Source organism: Rousettus aegyptiacus, unplaced genomic scaffold, assembly GCF_014176215.1.
Source record: "Rousettus aegyptiacus isolate mRouAeg1 unplaced genomic scaffold, mRouAeg1.p scaffold_m13_p_1, whole genome shotgun sequence".
Lineage (NCBI taxonomy): Eukaryota > Metazoa > Chordata > Mammalia > Chiroptera > Pteropodidae > Rousettus > Rousettus aegyptiacus.
The window spans coordinates 31,898,658-31,918,667 of NW_023416284.1; the positions used below are offsets into that span (position 1 = coordinate 31,898,658).

Below are 20,010 nucleotides of genomic sequence, written 5' to 3' on the forward strand. Positions count from 1 at the left end.
AATTCTCACTTTATACAAGAAGAAACTGAGTCACAGAAATGTTCAAAAATATTTCTCTGGAGCCCTCTCACTTGAGTGTCTGTGCTCCAAGACCACAGATTCATGCACATTTCCTATACAGGGCAGCAGAAAGAAATGCTCAGGCAAAGACCACTGGTGTTTCTTTATTCCTCTTACACCCATAGCTAATCCATTGTCCTTACTTTCAAAATATATTCGGAACCCAACACCTTTTAATCACCTCCGCTGATATCACCTTGAGCTTGGACCAAGGTCTGGAGCATTGTAATATAATCTCTTACCTTGTCTCCTCATTCCCACGCTTGCACCCTCCCACTCCACCTTTACTCTATTCCCCCGCCCATGCCCCCCATTTTCCACATAATAGCCAGTGTGATCCTCTTAAAACATAAGTCAGATTGTGTTTTTTCTCTGTGCTCAAATGGTTCCCTGTTAGATGCAGAGTAAAAGCTGAAGTCCTTACAACAAGCTACAAGCCCCCATGTGGTCCATCCCCGCTGACCCCTCTGACATCAGCCCCTACCACCATCTCTCTTGCTTCTCTGTGCCGGACACTGGCCTCCCCTCTTTTCCTCCAACACGCCCGGTGCATCCTGCCTTCGGGCTTTTGTACAGTCTCTCCCCCTGCCTGGAATTCTCTCCCTCCAGGTGTCTGAATGACTCACTCTCACTTATTTCAAGTCATTGACTGAATGTCACCTGCTCAGTGAAAGCTATTTTGTCCACCTTCTTCATACTCTCCCTTGGGCACATTAAAAAATTTCACTAGGGCAAGTTCCACCGTAACCTCTGATTCTCTTCCTCTCCCTCTTCCTTGTCTTCTTGCTCCAGATTTGCTCAAAGCCCTGCTTGTACTTCGAAGAGGTACCTCATCCAGGTTTCTGTCCCCATGCCTCTATCTGCTGGGCCTGCACATACTGTATGTAGGCACTCACCAGGGGTGCCTGGGCTGAGGTGAACATCCAGAAACCCTGTACTCACTCACTATTCAAATTACCATCCTCCTCCTAATCCCAGAATGTCTCCCACACTGATCTATTTTGCTTTCCTGATCAAGATTCATCTATGGCTCTCCATCACCTATAGGATAAAATTCTGCTCTTTGCAGTTTTAACCAGATTCAAAACTCATACTGGCTATATTCCTCTTTCCTCTTTCTCTGCCCAAATTGTCCCCCTTTTTCTTCTCTACCCCTCTCCCTATTTTATTTTCCTATCTTATGTTCCAAGCCCCTTTCTCTATTTCTTTAAGCAATACAATTTAACTCCCTCTCAGCTTATGAAATTTGCATTCCCATCTATCACCCTACTCAGAAAAATAAAGGACTCTATTGAGAATCCACTTCTCCTTTAAGATGGTTGGGATAGGGATGGCGGGTAAATAATAATAATGTTCCCCTATTACTTAAAATAAGCATGATGGGGACCCTGTAGGAGAATAACTAATGTTTTGTGGGGACATGTGCAGACAGGCTTCAGTGAGGACAAGTCATTCGAGTTGAAAGCAGAAAGAAAAGTGTAAGCAAATAAAAGGAACCATGAAATCGCCTAGGACACTGGGGGAATGGTGGACAATTGGATTTGACTGAATCATAGACTATGTGGTGCGGAGGTGGTACTGGGGAAACTGTAGAAGGAGATGGGCCTTGAATACCTGGCAAGGAGTTTTGTTATATTGTCTTCGATTTGCTGTATTTTAGACCAGCCAAGTGCTGATGTTGGCTTCTCATTAATCGTAGTGAGAACAGAGATAGCTCTATATAGAGGTTACAGCGGCGTCACCATCGAGGGAACACAATCAAGCAATTACTAATGTTACTCTGCCTCAAGAATTAAGTACTTTAATGAGTCCAAAATGCTTTGCCTAGGCTAACCTTATGAGGGAGACTCTATTGTTATTCACATTTTACAGATGTGGAAACGGAAGCACAAAGAGGTTATAAACAACTTGCTTGAAAAAGAGGTGACATCGGGATTGGTGGACAAGTCTTGTGACATCCCCTGCCCTCAAGAACCATAGTCCAGCAGGAGAAAGAAGATATGCTCACAAACTTATGTCCATTTATAATTCAGGACAATGTTGTGAGCATTTAATGACATAGCACATGTAACTAACTTAACTTAGCACATGTTCTGGCACATAATAGCAGCTCAAAAATGTTTTATTATTGTTTTATGCTACAACCTACATGACTGACATAGGCTAAGTTTTCAGTCCACAGGTTGCTGGAGTGCACAGCAGACAGCACTGACCGGGGGTAACATCTCATCTTTTCCGCCAGTCTGGGTATCAGGCGGAGCTGAGTTTATATCCACGCTCTGTTTCTTCCTAATGTCATAGGCATTTGTCTGTATGTGTGGGGGTGGGGGTGGGGGTGGGGACAGGAGGAGAATGCCCAGCATCTAACTCTTTAATTAGATGGTATGGAAGGGGATTTGCTCCTCCATCATTACAAGGTGATAAAACTGTAGTTGTTCCTTTTCTCCCACTACAGAAAACAGATGAGCTAAATGCTCCTTGTTTGTATAGCATAAAGTCTCTATCTTCTTGGGAGAGTCACCTCGCTTCCCTAGGCTTCGTACTCTTCTTTGTAAAACAGGGGAGTCATGTTTCACTAACTGGTCTCTTCCAGCTCTCTCATATGATTCTAAAACACCAATAGTGGCTTTACCCCCTAAATTAGAGACTTGGAGGAAGCATACCTTTCTAATAAAGTTAAATACAAAGTAAACAAAATAGTCTTTAAAAAAAAAAAGGATTGATACAGTTTTTTAAAGAAATACTAAATCATCAAGGGTTATCTGTATCTTAACATTAATTGCATGCATTTTTATTTGTCAAGAGCTTGGTTTATTGTTATAGCCTGGGCATTCACCCTTCAACATTTGAGATTTACACGGGACCCAATCTTTGCCTCTAGCAGACTTCAAGTTGCTCTGAGCTTTAAAGAGGTGATAACAGTGTGCCAAGAGTCAAGGCATGAGAGAGTATTCCAGGCAGAGGGTGCAGCATGTGCAAAGTCAGGGAAGCGAGAATGGTTAGAAATTATACCTATTTCCAACAGGCTACTAATGTGCTATGCTTGTGTCCCTAACTCAGCTGTAAGCACCAGAAGGGCAAGCCTGGTGCAAGCTCTTTCTCTTTAGTGGTTTCAGGACCCAAATCAGCTGTCTAAAGACAGGGGAAGGGACAAGTTGTCGGTCTCTCACTCTTATGACTGCCAGGTTAGTCACCAAATGTGAAATCGGGGGTCTCCTTGGTGCTCTTCTATTCTGTTACTTATTTTTAAGATGAAATATCTGAATGAACTCAAAATCAGGACCCATGTTATGATATAAATGGAGCTGTTGATGGTACCAACGAGACAGAATATTTGACATTAGGACCATTCAAGAAAATCCAAATTTATATATGACCGTATAACATATAATTTCTTTCTCCTGAATTGAACATACTCTTGCGTATCTTTTCTTTCTTCTTCCAGACTGTGAGCCCAGTGAAGACAGGGACTATGTCTAAGTCATCTTGCCTACCTCCACTGCAAGGTACCTACTATGGACCGAGGTACAGAGAAGGTTCACTATATCTATTGAATGAGTGAATTAATAGTTGCATAAATGCATAAACAAATGTCCTGAAGGTCTGCAAACAAGATTTAGATAATTACTTGAAGATATATTTTGAAAAATATTTAAATACCTATTATATGCTAGACACAATACCCAAATGAGGTAGGAATTATTTATCCCCATTTTATAAAAGAGCAAATAAAATGCAAGAGAGATTTGACCTTGAGAAGGTCACTTAACAATTGCTAGGATATAGAGTTGGGATTTGAACCTAGGTTTTATTGATGCCAGGATGTTCTATAGTGACCCTTTGAGGTCCCTCTAGCCATTAGCAAGATTGTGTGATCTATGAAAGAGATACTAGGCTACTCTTTTGCTCTTTCCTGTACTGTACTGGTCTCTTCCTCCTCTGCCCAAAGGCAGAGATGCAGTGGTTCCAGAGAACATTATTCAAATGGCAAATAAATAGCTCCATCTCATGAAGGGCATCATGCCTCATCCCTGTTGCAATAATGGCAGCTGGAATGAGAGCAATGATTTTAATTCCACTCTTATAATTTCCATTTCATCTCCTGTAAAGGATAGAAAAAAAGGCAGCTTGGTGGCTCCAGATCAATCTTGTTCTGAGCACTGTGGGGCTGCATGCTCCTGGAAGGGTGGCATTGACAAGCAGAGATGTATGGCATTTGCATGCAATCGTCCCTCAAACGCAGCAGTTTTTCAGCACGACCGATGAGCTGGATTGGATTATGTATATTTGCACCAAAAGCAAAATAAATATCGCTTTATTTAATACCACTAAAAGGTTGGGATTCAATTGCCCTTGGCCTGAGGCACCTTCCAGCTTTATTGATTGGCTAGTGTCAGAATGCCAGACAATCTGTCATCCACGGCTTCTGCAAAATGCTTAGCAGGTGGGGTGGGCTGTGCTGTGGTGAAGATGGAGGACAGCAGGCAGTGTCCTTTGTCCTAAACACAAGGGATGATTATAATACGTCTACTCCTCATCACCACCACCAGGATATTTAAAGCATTTCCTTCACACCCCTTCTTAGATTATCACAACAAGGAGATATCTATGACCGGGGCTGTGGTGGCAGAGAGGAGGATGGATAAGAACACAGGTTTCAAGTCAGAAGGACTTCGGTTTGTGTCCCAGACCTACCACTGAGTAGTTCTGTGACCTTGGACCAATTCATCTGTTTTGCTTAAAAACCTGAAAGCCACGGGAGGCCAGAAACTGAATCTATCTCATTTGCCGTTGAATCTCCAGTGCTAGCACAGTGTCAAGTACACAGCTGACTCTCAGTTAAACTGTATGAATAAAGGCTCAGAACAGTTAAATAATTTGCCTGTAGCCAGAAAGGACAAATGACAGAAGCAGGACTTGAACCCAGTTTGCTGGCTCTAAAGCCTATACCTATGTTCTTAGCCATGACTATATTCTCTCTTTGCAGTCCTGGGAGTCAGGTCAGTACGTGATAGAGGGGTTAATGTAAGGTGAGGGGTGTAAGCAAAACCCTTAATTTTTAAATGGGGAAACTAAGTCTCAAATGGGAGACTAGCATGAAGGGAACTTTTATAAAAATCAACAAAGAATCCCATGCCCCAATCTCCCCGTCCAGGTCAACAACTTATAAATAGGTTCCCTTTCTGGATAGGTTAAATACAAAATGATGCCCCTTGCTCTGGCCAGACTTGGGGGTGGAAGCAGAGTTGCAGCCCCCATTGGCCCCCTCCTTCCAAGAGCCTCTGTGCACAAACTATATGACCATGTGAAGCAATCTTGGGCCTGTCCAAGGTTCCTAGCAGAGCCAGGGGTAGTCCTCAGGTTCCTCGCCTCCAAGGGTCAGCCAGGTCTTTATCATGCAATGGTGGCCTTTCTGGAGGGTGGCAGGACTGGGGGGAGAAGGTGCTCAGACCATGCCTGGAAAAGGATCATCTCCAGCTCTACACTTTCTGAGGCCTTTTCTCCCAGAACTTATTCCTAGTGGACAAAGGGCAGGTTTGTCGGAGTGCCTCCTTCCTTCTCATGGAAAGCATACGCTCTGGGGATTCATCTCTCCTCCTTCCTGTCCTCTGCTTGATGACAAACACCAGGCTTGGTGGTGGTCAGGGTGCAAGATGGGAGGTGGGTAGGTGGGATTTCCACATTACTTATAACAATTCTGTGAGCCAGTCACCAATCAGAAGGCACCCAAGACTTCATAAAATCCAGTCCCTGCATTCAAAAGATGGGGAACCTGAGGCCAAGGTCACGCTGCTATGTAACTGTAGAGCTGGAAGTCCATTTTAGAACTAATGGATTATGTTTCTCTTTATAAGAACACTGACCAGGAAAAAAATCCATTGTGACAAGCCTGGAGGAACACATTTTCTAAAGGAGTGCACTGGGCCTTGGGGCTAAGAATTGGCTATTTCATTTTCTTAAGTGAAAAAGGGCAGAGGAAACCCAAAGGGGAAGAGAAGTCCTTCAGGTCTTCAAAAGATCTGAGTGCTGGCAAGACCGCTGTCCGCTTGGTCTGAGAAGCGGCTTAGACTGAGAGGGTGGACTTGAGAGCCACGCTGCCTGGATAAGACCCTGGCTTAGCTGTGCATTAGCTGTGTGGCTTAACCTCTCTGGGCCTCAGCACCAATTTGCAAAATGTGGATTTTACCTACCTCAGAGGGTTAAATGAGATCAGCTGTGTAAAATGCTGGGGACGCTGCCGAGTTTGAGATAAACGCTATACGCATGTTAGCTGGTCTTATGACTTGATCTTGGTATGACCCTCAGTGTCTTGCACAATCTTGTCCCTACTTATTCCTCCAGCTTCTTGTACCAAGGCCCCGATTTGTACGCTATGCAAGGATCCTATAAGTCGTATGAGCTAATTACAAAGAGGTGCCTCTTCCTGTGGGATGATGCAGTTCCTCCAAGTCTCAAGGCTTGTTGGGGCTGCACTGAAGGTCGACCTCCACCTGCCCTGGGACCTTTGTGTTGTGTCTGAACCTATACTGTGGGCTGCAGCCCCAATCACGTGTATCAGCCACGCCAGACCAACTGGCATTCTCCCAGGCTCCCTGCTCACTCAGGGCGCAGGCAGCAAGGTTCAGAGGCTGAGTGCTTGGGCTCCAAGCTAGCTCTCTGGTTTTGATGCTTGGATCTCCTATGATCATGGGGCTTCGGGCAAATGATTTAACCTCTGTTTGTGCTTCAGCTTCCTGGTCCGTGATATGAAGATAATACAAGAACCTACCTTATAGGTTCAGCGGGTTGTTGGGACAAACCCCGAACTGCTTTCAATCCAAGTGGGGACTTTTAGTCCCCAGGAATAGAGAAAATAGTTCTTCATCTCCATCCCCTTTCTTCCTCTTCCTGAGGGACTGGATGGAACTTATCTGATTGGTCAGCCTGAGAAAAGGTGCAGGGCTTGTTGGCCCTAGCCTCTCTTGGCACAGCTTGTTTCATTCTGTAGGGAGGGTACATTCTGGCCTCCTTTCTGCCACATGGTGTGCTTTTGGGAGACAGCTCTCTTCCTGCTCTGCTTGTGGCTGGTGAGGAAGTTGAATTTGGCAGTGAGGTAAAAATAGGCCAATTTTAGCCATAGATATAAGCCATGCCTTCCAAATCCCGCTTTATTAATAATAAAGCTAATACTTTGACCTCTATCTTTCTAATCTCTGTACCTCCTTTGAACTTGGCAGAAACAGGATGAGAGTAGGAGTGGGAATATGATGAGTTATCACCCCTACATCTCCACTGGAAACAATACACATAAAACACTTAGAACAGAATCTGGCAGCTGGTATAAGTACACTTTATGTTTGTGTTATTATCATCACTGTTGTCATTTGACATTATGACCCCTTTGGTTTGGAATGTATTGCCATGCTCTTCCTCTGGCTAAGCCCCACTCATCCCTCAAGACTCATCTTAAATGGCACCTCCTCCGTGAGGGCAAAGTCCATCTCAGATCTCCAGTGCATGGCACAGAGTATGCTCTGGGTGAATGTTGGAGAGAAGGAAAAGAGGGCGAGGGGAGGGAAAGAGGGAAACAAAGAAGAGTGGAAAGAAACGGTTTGGTTGAAAGGCTTCTTAAGGAGGGGCAGAGTGCCAGCGAAGGCCACGGTGTGAACTAGAGTAGGCCACTTCGGGGCACTGGAGAGGGCCCAGGAAGGCAAGGGGACTGATGGAAGGGGGAGGTACAGGGCAGGGGTGAGGTGGATTGTGAGAGATGAAGCTGAGAAGGAAGTTCTGGGACACTGCATATGCCTTAAATACCGAGCTAAGGAGTTCCGTTTCCTTCTGATGGTCAATGGGAGCCATGGAAGAACTTCATATAGAAAACTGACACTATTCGAGCAGTGGTTGAGGAACTAAGACCAGAAATGATGAAGTTCTTGATTCCATCATGGTGTTTAGTTCCTTTGGACTCCCCAGCCACTCATTCTGGGTTACCGTCTCCTCAGAAGCCTGTCTTCACTGTAGAGTCAATTATTAAAATCAACTTGCTATCAACTCTTAACTTTGAAATGCTATTCAGCCGCTCTCAGGGACAGAGATGGGGAGCTGCCTCCACAGACATCTAGCCATCTGGCCTTTTCTGTGGAACCTGGCTGGGAAGCTCATTTGAATAATTGGTTTTGGCGGTGTGCACTTGTGGGTTAGACACCTGATTACACTGCCAGCCCCAATGTCCTTTCAGCCTCCATAGAAACATCACTCAGGTTACATAAAGCAGGAGAGAGTCTCCGGGAGCTAAGGTTCTGTCTGGCTCCTGCTGTCATTCATGCTTCATCTGGACTATGCGGCTCACTCACTGTGTGACCTTGAACAAGTTACTTCGCCTCTCTGTGGCTTGGTTTCTTCTTTGTTCAAAGCAGGAAAATGAGTCCTGCCCTGGCTATGCCACAGCCTTCTTGTAAGGCTCTAGTAGTAGATGGGAAATTGTGACTTAGTAGAAATGCAAGTGGAAAGGTTTAAGTTGAGATGAGCTCAGTGTCAGATAGCAACGTATATATGGGTGGTATCAAAAGTATGGTCTTCACAATTAGGCTTGTGATAGTCCCTCCCTGCTCCTGTTTCACTAGCTAGTTCTATAACTTGAGGGCGTTACCTGACCTACCTATGCCTTAGTTTCCTCATCTGCAAAATAAGAATAATGAAGGAGTTGTTCTAAGAATTAAGTAAAACAATACATCGCTGGATGTTAACTATTCCTCATTACCATCAACATTGCTGCCACCATCATCATCATCATTGTAATCATCATAACTGTTCAGTGGTGGACACCATACCTCAAAGACAGACAATGACAAACATCTGGAGTATGTTCGGAGGACAGCAGGAAGGACTGGGAGAGGAATGGATTTCAGATTCCATGCGGGAAGTTGGAAGGTTTTGGGGGTCTTCAGCCTGGAGAGCAGGAGTGGTTGGAGCGAGCAGGAAGGAGTGGGGACACAGTCTTGAAACAGCTAAAGGGCTGCTGTGGAAACAGCAGACTGAGCCTGAGTAATCCTTCACGGAGGGGAAGACGCAGATAATCGGAACTGGCATCAGTGCACTATGACGCTTTGGAAGGGAGAGAGAACCACCCAGACCTGGCTGGAGGTGAACAACAGAGGGGCCCGGCTGTCACTTGGGGATACTTCTGAGGGTGACCCCTGCTCTGGGCAGGCACTGGATCAGATGTCTCTGAGCACCCTGTCCACTCCAAGGCTGATAACACTATGACAGAGGCGCCAAGTGGGTGAGAGAAACGCGGCTGTGGTGGAGAAGGAGGCGCGGCAAGAGGGCGCTGGCGGATTTTTCTGGATGACAATAGTTGCTGTGAATCTTTGTTTTTCATTTCGAGCTTGATGAAACATGCACAGTTTTTGTGCTGTCAAAGAACAAAAGATATTGACATGTGTTTTATATACCTAATTTTTTGTTCCGTTTTGGACAGTTTAAAATGTTTCCTCCTTTGCATGTTGAGGAGGACAAGGTCAATCAGTATGTGTGTGTGTCGGAAATACCTCCCCTAGTGTTTCACCCGCTGCCATCCTCGATGATATTTTACTATGCAAATCTATATCTCCTCTTTATGTCTGGTGAACTCCTATATATCCTTCATCTCTCAAAAACCTCCCCTCGTCACTCACTCGGAAGGAAGCACTCACTGTTTTCAGTAGTGTAGCAGGGGATTAAATCGGTAGCAGGCTGTGACTGGCCTGCCTAAGGTCAAAAACCTAATCTGACCATTCCTGCTGGGGAACCTGGAGCAAGCTCCTTAGTACGTCTGTGCCTCAATTTCCTCTATTTAAAATAGGGCTATAATATTGGGTTCATCCTAGGGCTGCTGTGAGAGTTAAATGCAATGATATATATAATGTATAGTTTGTAAGCACTTAGACATTAGCTCGAATTCTATCTAGGCCTCCATAACATCACACACACACACAAACAGACACATACACACACACTCAGTACAACCACAGGGCTTCTCATTGAGAAGGGCTGCCTCTGATTTCCATCTGCTTCCCTAAGGCCCGACACAGGGCCTGACACTCAGCAGGCCCTCAGCAAACCTTAGTTAAATTGGATTGACTACACTCGAGCGTTTGCTGCTACGTGAGGAGCACCAGGGCCCAGAGACGGGAGGCGCGGGCCCACAGATTGCAGCAGCATCCGCTCCGCCGCGGTACCTGCAGGGCCCTGCCACAAAGCTGAATCATTTCTGCACCACCCGTGGAGGCCCGTTCCTCTCCCCCACCTCCACATTCCCAAGAAGCACTGAGGCTTTCTAAAGATGAGAAATTTCACAGCATCTTGCTATCTTTTGGGTAACTGCGTATTTTATGATGACTAATAGGCAATTACTATGGTAATATTGCAATTCAGCATGTGTGAGGTTTGGGAAATGAGAAATTATGGGTAACTACTTTGGACTCATTTCTATGGTAACAAAAAGTAATTGTCATTAAATACCAGTTATACTGAGGCTGTACCTGGTAATTATAGATTTTTATGCCCAGAAACATAAATAAAACCAATAAATTTATTCAAAGGTCTATGACTGTTTACTTATACGTGGCTCTATGGAATACACAATGACAAGCACCTAATTAAGAAATGCAAACCCAACACAGAGTTTCATACTGTCATATGGAGATGGAGAGTCTCTTTTTCAAATGCAAGGCTACTCGTGCATTACACATGCTCAGAAGAGAACATAGTGGGGTACACAGGTGGGGGTGGGGGCTGTATTCTCTGCAAAGAAAGTGATGGGGGAGGAGGAGGTGGCAGAGGAAGCAAATGCTGCAGGGCGTATGGGTGGCCGCACCTACTGCCAGACATCGAGGATCGCCAACTGATGACAGGCTGACTCGGCCCATCGCCCCCCAACCCAGTGGCCTCCCATCCAGGAGTCTCCTGCAGCTTCTTGGCTCTGCACTACCTGAAGTGACAGTAGTCATCCTTCAAGACCTCTAGGCCCCAGATCCATCCCCTGGACTCTACGAAGATGCTCACATTGCATCAGCAGTCACACCATTCTTATTTCTTTTTATTGTGGTAAAATACACATAACGTAAAATTTACCATCTGAATCATTTTTAAGTATACAGTTCAGTGGTATTAAGGACATTCTTAATGTCATGCTACTATCACCACCATCTGTCTTCAATCGGCTTTTCATCTTATAAAACTGAAATTCTTTACCCACTAAACAATTAACGCCTCATTCCTTCTCCCTCTAGCCTGTGGCAACCAGGATTCTACTTTCTGTCTCTGTGATTTTGACTACCTTAAATGATAGCTGCTCTATACTGGGGGTTGTAGCTTGTGCCAGGGCAGATTACTAAACACTGCTCTTTAGTTTATTTACTCAACCAGATACTATAGACATCAAAGGCTCATTCTGTGCCAGGCTCTGGGGGTGCTGGTAGACAAAGTCCTGACTTTACGGGGTTTACAGTCTACAGAAGGAGACGGCCATTAAACGAATAGTCACAAACGCAGGATTGGGGGCTGGGGCATGAAAGGACAAAACAGGATGCTCTGAAAGAGCGTAATGGGAGACCTACTTCATACTGGAGGCTCCGAAAAAGAAAAAGGCCAGGGTAATTGAAGTGTCGTAAGGGACACAGAGTGTATAGCTGCCCTGTGTCTTTATTGTATGCCATAATATCATCGTTATCTACTGTTATATCTTCTAACTATTATAAGCGGCTCCTGCAGAGTGTAATTTGGTTGTTATTAACTTCAGTATGGGACCTCCATACCCTTCCGGTAAGCCACGGTCTAGTAGAATACACAACAGTCTAGTTAGTAAATGCCGCTGCCCCTTAACATAAAGAGTGTCATCTATCATGGTATAGCTGCCACCTTTTGCTATTAAATGCTAGAGTATACCTTGTCTAGTTTTCTATAAATACCATAAAATGTTAGAGCATAGATACATGTATTATTAAACATAAGCTTTGAATGATCAACTCTCCTGATCGTCCTTCTCAGACTGAATTCCACATTTCTTTAATGTAGAAGCAAGAGAAGTAGGTGGAGGGGGAAGGGGAGGGGGAGGGCGAGGGAAGCGCTTTGAGGGCAGGCCCGGCTCGTTATCCACACAGGGTCTGGCATGCCCGATGCGGGCTAGAGTGGGAGTGTGAGGCAGCAGGGAGGTTCACCAGCTCTGGCTCAGACGGACCTGCACCCTTGCCTGTTCCTCATGGGCCACAGGAACTAAGGCAGATCATTTCGCTTCACCGAGGCTTAAGAGACTGCACATCCCGAGGGGATATTTAGAGAGTGAAAGTCGGAGGGCATGAGAGAGAGGCAGCCAGGGCACGATGTCTGCATCCAAACCTGTTTCCAGCGGCATGACCAGTTCCTGTGAGGTCTGGCTCTGTTTGTAAGTCTGTCCCTCCCTTTCTCCCTCTCTCCCCGCTCCTTCTTTCTTCCCTTCCTTCCTTGCTTCCTTCTTCCTTCTCTCCCACCCTTCTTCTCTCCCTCCCACCTTTCCTCCTGTACTTAAGCTAATTTGAAAAGATTTTTGTTATTTGCAAGGAGGGAACCTTAATGAAGGCCATCCTTCTCAGAGTGGATATGAGGATTAAATGAGATAAGTGTGTGAGTACTTGATGCAGAATTCTTGGTGGCATTTTCCACAATGTTTCAAATAAACCCTAACACCACTGGGGACTGGCTGGCGGTGGAGGGGTATGAAGGAAGGAGACAAGCTCTACAGGAAAAAGGTTCCTTGACACTTAACTTTGGGAAACACTGAATACTACTTTCCCCTCTTGAGATCCTTGTTTATTAGCATCCTCAAAACTAAAAATCCTTATTGTAAAAGAATATGTCTAACTATGCTTAGCTCTGTGTTTCCCAAACCTGCTCAAACTCTGAATTCTTCTCCCTACCCCCCTGCCGTAAAGCCTTGGCAAGTCCCATCAAGCCATGGGAAATAACTGTTGTAGGCTCGGGGAGGGGCTGGCGTAGAGGACCTCTAAGGCACCTTGAAGCTCTCAATTCTGAGTCTTTATTATTATTTTCCGCATTCTTCAAATCTGTAGTAGTGAGTTCTCATGATTGATAGACTCTTTGTTGCTACCTAGAGCTGTTTTAGCAACAGGATTAATGCCTGTGGTTAGAGGTTTTCTCCCACTCTCATAATGAGAATCACATTCTCACTAAGAGAACGTTGGGGGCTTAAACTTCAGTACAGAACTGTTTCTGAGGGTTAGAGCTCTTTTATCCTGAAATCCCAAATCACAAAATCTGGAGCTTAAAGAGATTTAAAAAAAAAAAAAAGGCGTCTACTTCCCCATGACTACCCAACTGACCATCTGAAACCCAGACAGAGGGGAAGGATTTTGGCCAAGGTCACAGACTTCTTCCCAACTCATCATCCCTGGACAGTGGATGATGACATAAATGTGTGTGTGAAGTAGGCAGTATTGACCTCTCTCTGGCCACTGCTGCTCTTGTAATTAAACAGAAATGTTAACATAAATCAAATGGTTTTCCTACCGCCATTATCACTAACAGTGCATCTGTCTGGGGAAGGTGAGAAGGCATCACTCTCAGGCCTGCAGCAAGCCGTAAAGCCTGCCAGCGCTAATGAACCATCACTTGTGCCAATTAACAGAGGAAGCAGAACTGTCTTTAATTAAGGCATCATGCATCCCAGGGGCTCTCTCTAACTCATACCCAGGGGGACGCGGAAGCCCCTCTGGACCCAATTGCCATGCTCTTGGAAAATAGTAAACCAAGCCTGTTTAAAATGAACCTAGCTGGGTCTAAGACAGTCCGGGTTCTGGACTGATCTCTGTCACTGGCCTCGGGCAAGTCCTATCTCATCTCTGGCCTCAGTTTTTTCATCAGTAAAGTCATAGCTTTTCTTCACTAGTATTCATCACATACTTTTTGAGCACCTACTGTGTGCTGATCCCTGCTGCTAAGCACCAGGGCATATACTAAGATTGTCAAGGCTCAGTCCCAGCCCTGTGGTGGCCTGAGTGAGGGCCAGTGAGGTCCATGCAATGGATGAAACTTGTTCAATAACCAGGCTGGTGGGAGCTCAGGGAAGGCAGCGACCAATTGTTTGGGTGTTTGGGGGATGTTTTTCAGAAGAAGGAGCATGAGCTGAGTTGTAAAGGGGAGTGAGTGAGATGAAGAAGGCATGAGGAGAGTCTGGGCAGAGAGCAGCCTTTCTAAAGGTAAGGGATCAGAGACGAACAAGACATATCTAGGGAACTAGGATTTGCTTAGTGTGGCTAGAGCCACTCAGAATGAAAGGTGAGAGGTGAACCAGCAGGGTGGGAGGTGAGGCAGCATGGTGGACAGACAGGCACCAGGTCATACAGAGCCTTGCATGCAAACCTGAGGAGTTTGAGTGTTTTCTTGAGAGCTGTGGGACTAATCAGCAATTTGGGCAGTAAAGTTAGACAGTAATCCACTAACTGTATGACTTTGGGCAAGTCAGTTGTCTTGAGTGTTTAATACAGGTAATAATGCCATCTGAGAGGATTCAATGTTCTTTCGGCTGATGATCCCCTGAGCAGTGGGATTTTAGGTTGTACATAATGGTGCAGCTAGGAGAAAGAGAAATCAAGACATGAGTGCAGGAATGCGTATGGGGCTACCTGGTACGCCCAAACCAAAACGAAATGCCATTCAGATGATCTGGGATGACAGTCTCCATCATTAATGATCTCCAAGAAGACACACAGAGATGAAATGGTAATCCTTATAATAGCCATAGGATATTCTGCAAAGCACATTCATCCCACCATCTCTTTTGATGCTTACCAGTGCCCTCTCAGGTAAGTAATTACTGTCTCCATTATGCAAGAGAAACTGAGCATCAGAGGGAAAGTGAACTCCCCATGGTTACACAGGAAGTAGGTGCCTAAACTGATATTAGGCCTCCTGATTCCTGGTCCAGCAAGCTGCCCAGAAAACCTCAGCAAGTGATCTCAGATGGCTGAGCATGACACAGCCAAGGCTCATTAGCCAGTCTTAATAGTCAGGGTGAAACGTCCTATAATGAACTCATGGGTAGTCTGAATGTTTTTCCTCAAAAATATATCCCATTTTTCTTCTTGTTTCTATCCACCATCTTATGACTACCAGCTTTCAAGCACTCTTCCCCATCTCTCACCTGTAATTTCCCAAGTAGACTCCATCAGGGTTGAGCATTGGCGCGATCTTGAAGACCAGGTGTTCCCGTAGGGCACGGGCAATCGGGTGCTGGCTTATGAGGAAGTCAATGATCCCTAGGAAAAGAGAAGAATCTGGGTTAAAGTGTGTCAAGAGGGAGGGAGCCCATCCTCCTCAGCTTGGAAAATGATGAGTTCAATAAGTGATTTTGGGTGTATGTTGTTAGTCACTGTGGATATGGGGCTATAGAGTATGGGCTACCCAGTGAGTTTTATAAATATGTCTCTGTTTCCAAAAAATAGTTCAAGACATAATATTGAAGCCCATGGACAGGAGGGAGAGAGCATTTCCTGTGGAGAGCACAGAGCAGCTTCCAAGAGAAGATAACATTTGACCTGCGCCTTTGATGGCCCACGGTGTTTTGACAGACAGATGGGGGAGAGGCAGAACAAGCCGAACAATAAATTAAGAGCTACTCTCTAATGGACACAGTTAGCTAAATGCTGACACTGGACTGATGGCTGTGGAGTCAAGGACCTTCGGGATCTAAACCCTTATGCTGCTGATGGCCACATCTGGAAGCAGAGAGGAGTAGGAACTTGGCTAAAGTCACATGAGAGGAGAGAGGTTTCTTCAGTGTTCCCTAGCCCTGCTCTTGTCCCCATTTTGACAGTCCTATGCTCCCAGACTCCTTCTGCTTTTCACTGGCACTAACACATCCTTGCTTCCAAGTCACCAGATTTAGGAAAGTTGAATTCCTCATGACCCCCCCTCCCACAGTCCAGCTGTGACTAAGTCTCTTCTTTGAATCTAGCAAATCTGCCCCTCATCTCTATCCCTCTGCCTTTCTTCTACTCTAGGCCACCATCACATCTAGCCTGGGTGACAGCAAACACCTTTAGAATGTGCCCTCATCACCATGGCCAGAGGAATCTTCCAAAAGTGCAAATCTGACCCTGACATCCCCTTCGTAGTATCTTTCTGGTGACAGCCTGAATATATCTACAGCAGAGTAGGGGGAAACAAACAGCTCAGAGCCCTGCCTTTTCCCCACTCTTCTCCATGTTTCTATTTCTTCGATGGAGACCTTCATGGGAAAAATGGAACTCTTGGGTTCCACAAAATGACTGTAATGCTAGGAAGTAATAGGAGAGTACAAAACCCTCCCAAAACGCAGATGGGGGAATGCCTTTCCTGCTGGAGAGAGCAGGAAAGGCCTCAAGGAGAAAGAAGCTTTGAGCTAGGCCCTGAAAGATAAGTAGGATTTGACAGACAGGAGGAAGGCAGTAGGGTAACTAACAACAACCCACATGCCCAGCAGCAGGCGCTTAGCTCTTGGAATCATAAACTGCTCCAGATCACATTCCAGAGCTTCTGTGACCAGTGAAGGATATCTCAGGCTTTTCATTAGGCTGAGCATCCACGGGCAGCTGAAAGCCAGTTGGACATCATTTACTTCTCGGCCTATGCGGCAGTAGACCAGATGCCCTAATTTATTTGTTGGTCTTCATATTAAAGCTGCAGTTTGCCAGTAAACAGGCAGGGTAATGATGCCAGGCGCCCTTGTTAGGGGGTAATAATTGCTTAATCTGTCCACTAATTGACCCCGGCTCCCGGGCGGCCCTTCATCAAGGAGCCAGCCTGCGCTCAGGGCCTGGCCACGCTGCCTCAGAGAGTGGCTTCTAGAAATGGAGTAGCTCGTTGTGATCCATCCTCCTTCACAGATGAACAGATTAATTGGGCTGCCAATTAGGCAGCTAATAAAAGGATGAGAGAAAACAAAGCCAGACTGGAGGCTGCAGCCACCCAGAGCTCCAGCTCTCAGACTGAGGGTGGGGTAAGGACTGGGGAGGTTTTAGACTCAGCTCTTGGCTTGAGGTCAGATGCAGTTCAACAGGAATCATTCTCATTGATCAGAAAATTGGGAGGAGATCCTTCACTTTGTTTTTGGTGTGGAAGATGGAAGTAGAGAGGAATCTGAGAGAAAGCTGGAGGAAGTAAGAGTGGAGAGGAAATGCCATCCCTGGCCATGGGCCAAAAGCCTTGCAGGGACCAAGGTGGCAGAAAGAACGTGGACTTGGGGACCTGTACTTGAATCCGAACTGGTTATTAGCTACAGAGGTTACCAGCTTTCTCTGACTGGTTTTCTCATTTTGATATAGGGATAATAGTACCTAATCTCGAAGACTGCTGTGTGACTAAGGTAGAACTCCTGTATTTTAACTGCCTGGCACAGCACCCACAAATCATAATGTGCTTTAATAAACTCACTTAGATCAAAGTTTGAAAGATGATGCAGATAGTGGAAAACAGAACAGCTTTTGGAAGTAGGTGTCCTGGTCAGCGAAGTTTACTAACTATGGAATTTGCGAATGAGGATACTGAACTGGAGAAGCCAACAAGCCAGCAGTCAGAGAACTTGGGTTCCAGTTTTGGCTCAATTACGGGGTGACCTCTAGAAAAACTGTGGGCCTACTCTCATCTTTAAAATTAAGAGAGGGAACTCAATCATTCTCCAGGATGTCTCGTACACTGACAGTCTCTGGTTTCATCTATTTTATTTCTCTCTCCCAAAGCAGAAGAATCCTCCCTGCCAGTGAAGAGAAGAATCTCCCTCTTGCGGGGAGGCACAATCGACCTTCTTAAGATAAGATTGGTCTCTGTCCCTTCTTAAACAAGTTTGCAGGGTCCTTTCCTTCCAGCTAATTTAATCGGGAAAGTGGGAGGAAGCAGGACGACAGGAAGACGGGAGGCTAGAGTCCGGAGGAGGAGGATGAACAGGGAAGCTGGGCAGTGGAGGTCACTGCCCTGGGCCAGCCTTGGCCAACCACAGCTGAATATTGTTGTTATTTCTCCCAGTGTACTTGGTTCAGGGAGGCGCATGCCACGGGTGCCTAATAAGTGCCCGCTGGTAGAAGGGCCCCAGGTATTCATCTGACTTTGGCAAAGTATAGAGTTAGCTGAACTGATTATCGTCCATTCCGCAAACATTCGCAGCGAGGTCCACATGATAAGCTTGGCATTCCACTACGAAGAGGTGGTCCTGCCTCAGAGGGGCGTGGGTGGGAAAGCCAATCCCACTGTATGGAGAAGCAAAGGCTGTGGTGAAAACTGCAGCTGAGAGCTCAGTGGGAGCTTAGGATGAACCAGACAAAAGAGGTGCCTCAGAAAGGGATCTGGGCTGGGGAATTCCTGCACAAAGGCCGGGAAGGGAGAAAGAAGATGGCTTGCTTGCTAACAGAGAGCTCTTCAGTTCCACAGGGAGAGCTTCATGTCTAAAGGCGAAGATGCTGAAGCTGGACTCTCTGTGTGGCCTTCCCCTCTCAGTTCCAGCTTAGGAGGAAAGCAGAAGAATAATTACCTGTGGCTTACTGTGAGGATCTCAGTGAGTCAACATAAGCAAAGTGTCTGGCACACAGGAAGTGCCTACATGTGTGGTTTCAATCATTGCTGTTACTTGGTTTAGCTGGAAGTGTGGGTTTGGGAGGATGCTGAGAGAGAAGCGAGAGAGGGAAACGCAGACTTGCTGGTCCAGCTAAAGAATACGAAGGGCACAGGAGCCATTGCAAAGCACGGGGGGCGTTCTGGAGCGCCCCCTGGCTGCAGCACGGAATGCAGGCTGGAGTAAGCAGTCATGGAGGGTGAGATGTCCTGGAGGCAAAGGGGTGAAGGTTGGGGGCAGACAGGGCAGAGCACCAGCAAACAGAAAGAGGCTGCAGTCAGGAACCAGGTCACAACATGGTGGTGACCTGCAGGGGCTCTCCAGTGACCGGGGCCCCGAGAGTCACGAGGACGCAGCTGGTGGAAGGGAAGCGGTATGGATAGACGGTGACACACGTGACCAGAGTTTTTCTCTACTCCCCCCCGGAGCATCAGAACTCTTCACTGAAATTACGCGATTTGGGGGAAAGGGGACCCCAAAATGACAGGTTAAGTTTCCGGCCCCTGGCAGCTTGGGGCCTTAAAATGGAAACTGAGTTCTTTTATAGGAAAATAAAGAAAGTTACCTTTCCTAGAGTTTGGGGGATTGAGGCTCAGATCTGCTGTTCGGGTGTGTCTTGCCTCCAGGCTGTGAGCCCCAGGGGGCTGGGATAGGTTTACCTCTTTGCCACTATTTTTTCAGTGCCTAGCTCAGTGCCAGGACAAGGAAAGTGTGCAATAGATATGAGTGACACGAGTGAAGAAAGATGGACCAGTGACAGGCACTGTATGTTCATTAGCTGGATTGACTGGTAGTTCCATTGGCTCCATTTTACAGAGAGGGAAACAAAGTCAGCGTGCGGACATCACTTGCTGATTGTCTCACAGGGACCTAGACAGGATTCAGATCCAGTTCTACTGGCTTCAAGTATTGCTCTTTCTAGTAAGAAGGCAAGAAGGGAAGAGCCAGGAGTTGATTTGCAGAGTGATCTGCATGTATGCCTGCATGATTTTCTCTCTAGAGAGTTCTGCGGGAGGTTTATTGCTGCTAGTCTCTGCTAAGTGGCAGCGTACGGCCACGGGAAGAGCCCAGGCTTAGAGTAAGACAGTCAGGGATCTCGGTTGGGTCCAAAGTGGGGGTCCCATGACAGGCCCTCTGCTGACCTTTCGCCAGGCCCATCTTCCCTCAGCTGAGCCCGACGGATCCAAATTTCTGAATCATAGGGAGTCTGGCACTGAATGGCCTAAGTTCATAAGTGTAACTTCTTCCTACCCCCTTATTCTGCCCATTTCACAGATGAGAAGACAGAGGCTTAGGGAAGAGAAAGGCCCCATGAGAACCCCTTAGTGGACCTAGTGTTGTGCTTATGCGAG

General features: G+C 46.2%; 1 protein-coding gene across 4 annotated transcripts in view; it reads right to left on the bottom strand.

Annotated features, from left to right (window-relative positions):
- AGBL4 (ATP/GTP binding protein like 4) overlaps positions 1–20,010 on the bottom strand; it is a 992,639-nt gene that overhangs the window by 86,186 nt on the left and 886,443 nt on the right. For all 4 annotated transcript variants that reach the window (XM_036233744.1, XM_036233741.1, XM_036233757.1 and 1 more), the window contains one exon: positions 15,218–15,332. In XM_036233744.1, the coding sequence (XP_036089637.1) occupies positions 15,218–15,332 (115 nt within the window). The remainder of the gene's footprint in view (positions 1–15,217; positions 15,333–20,010) is intronic.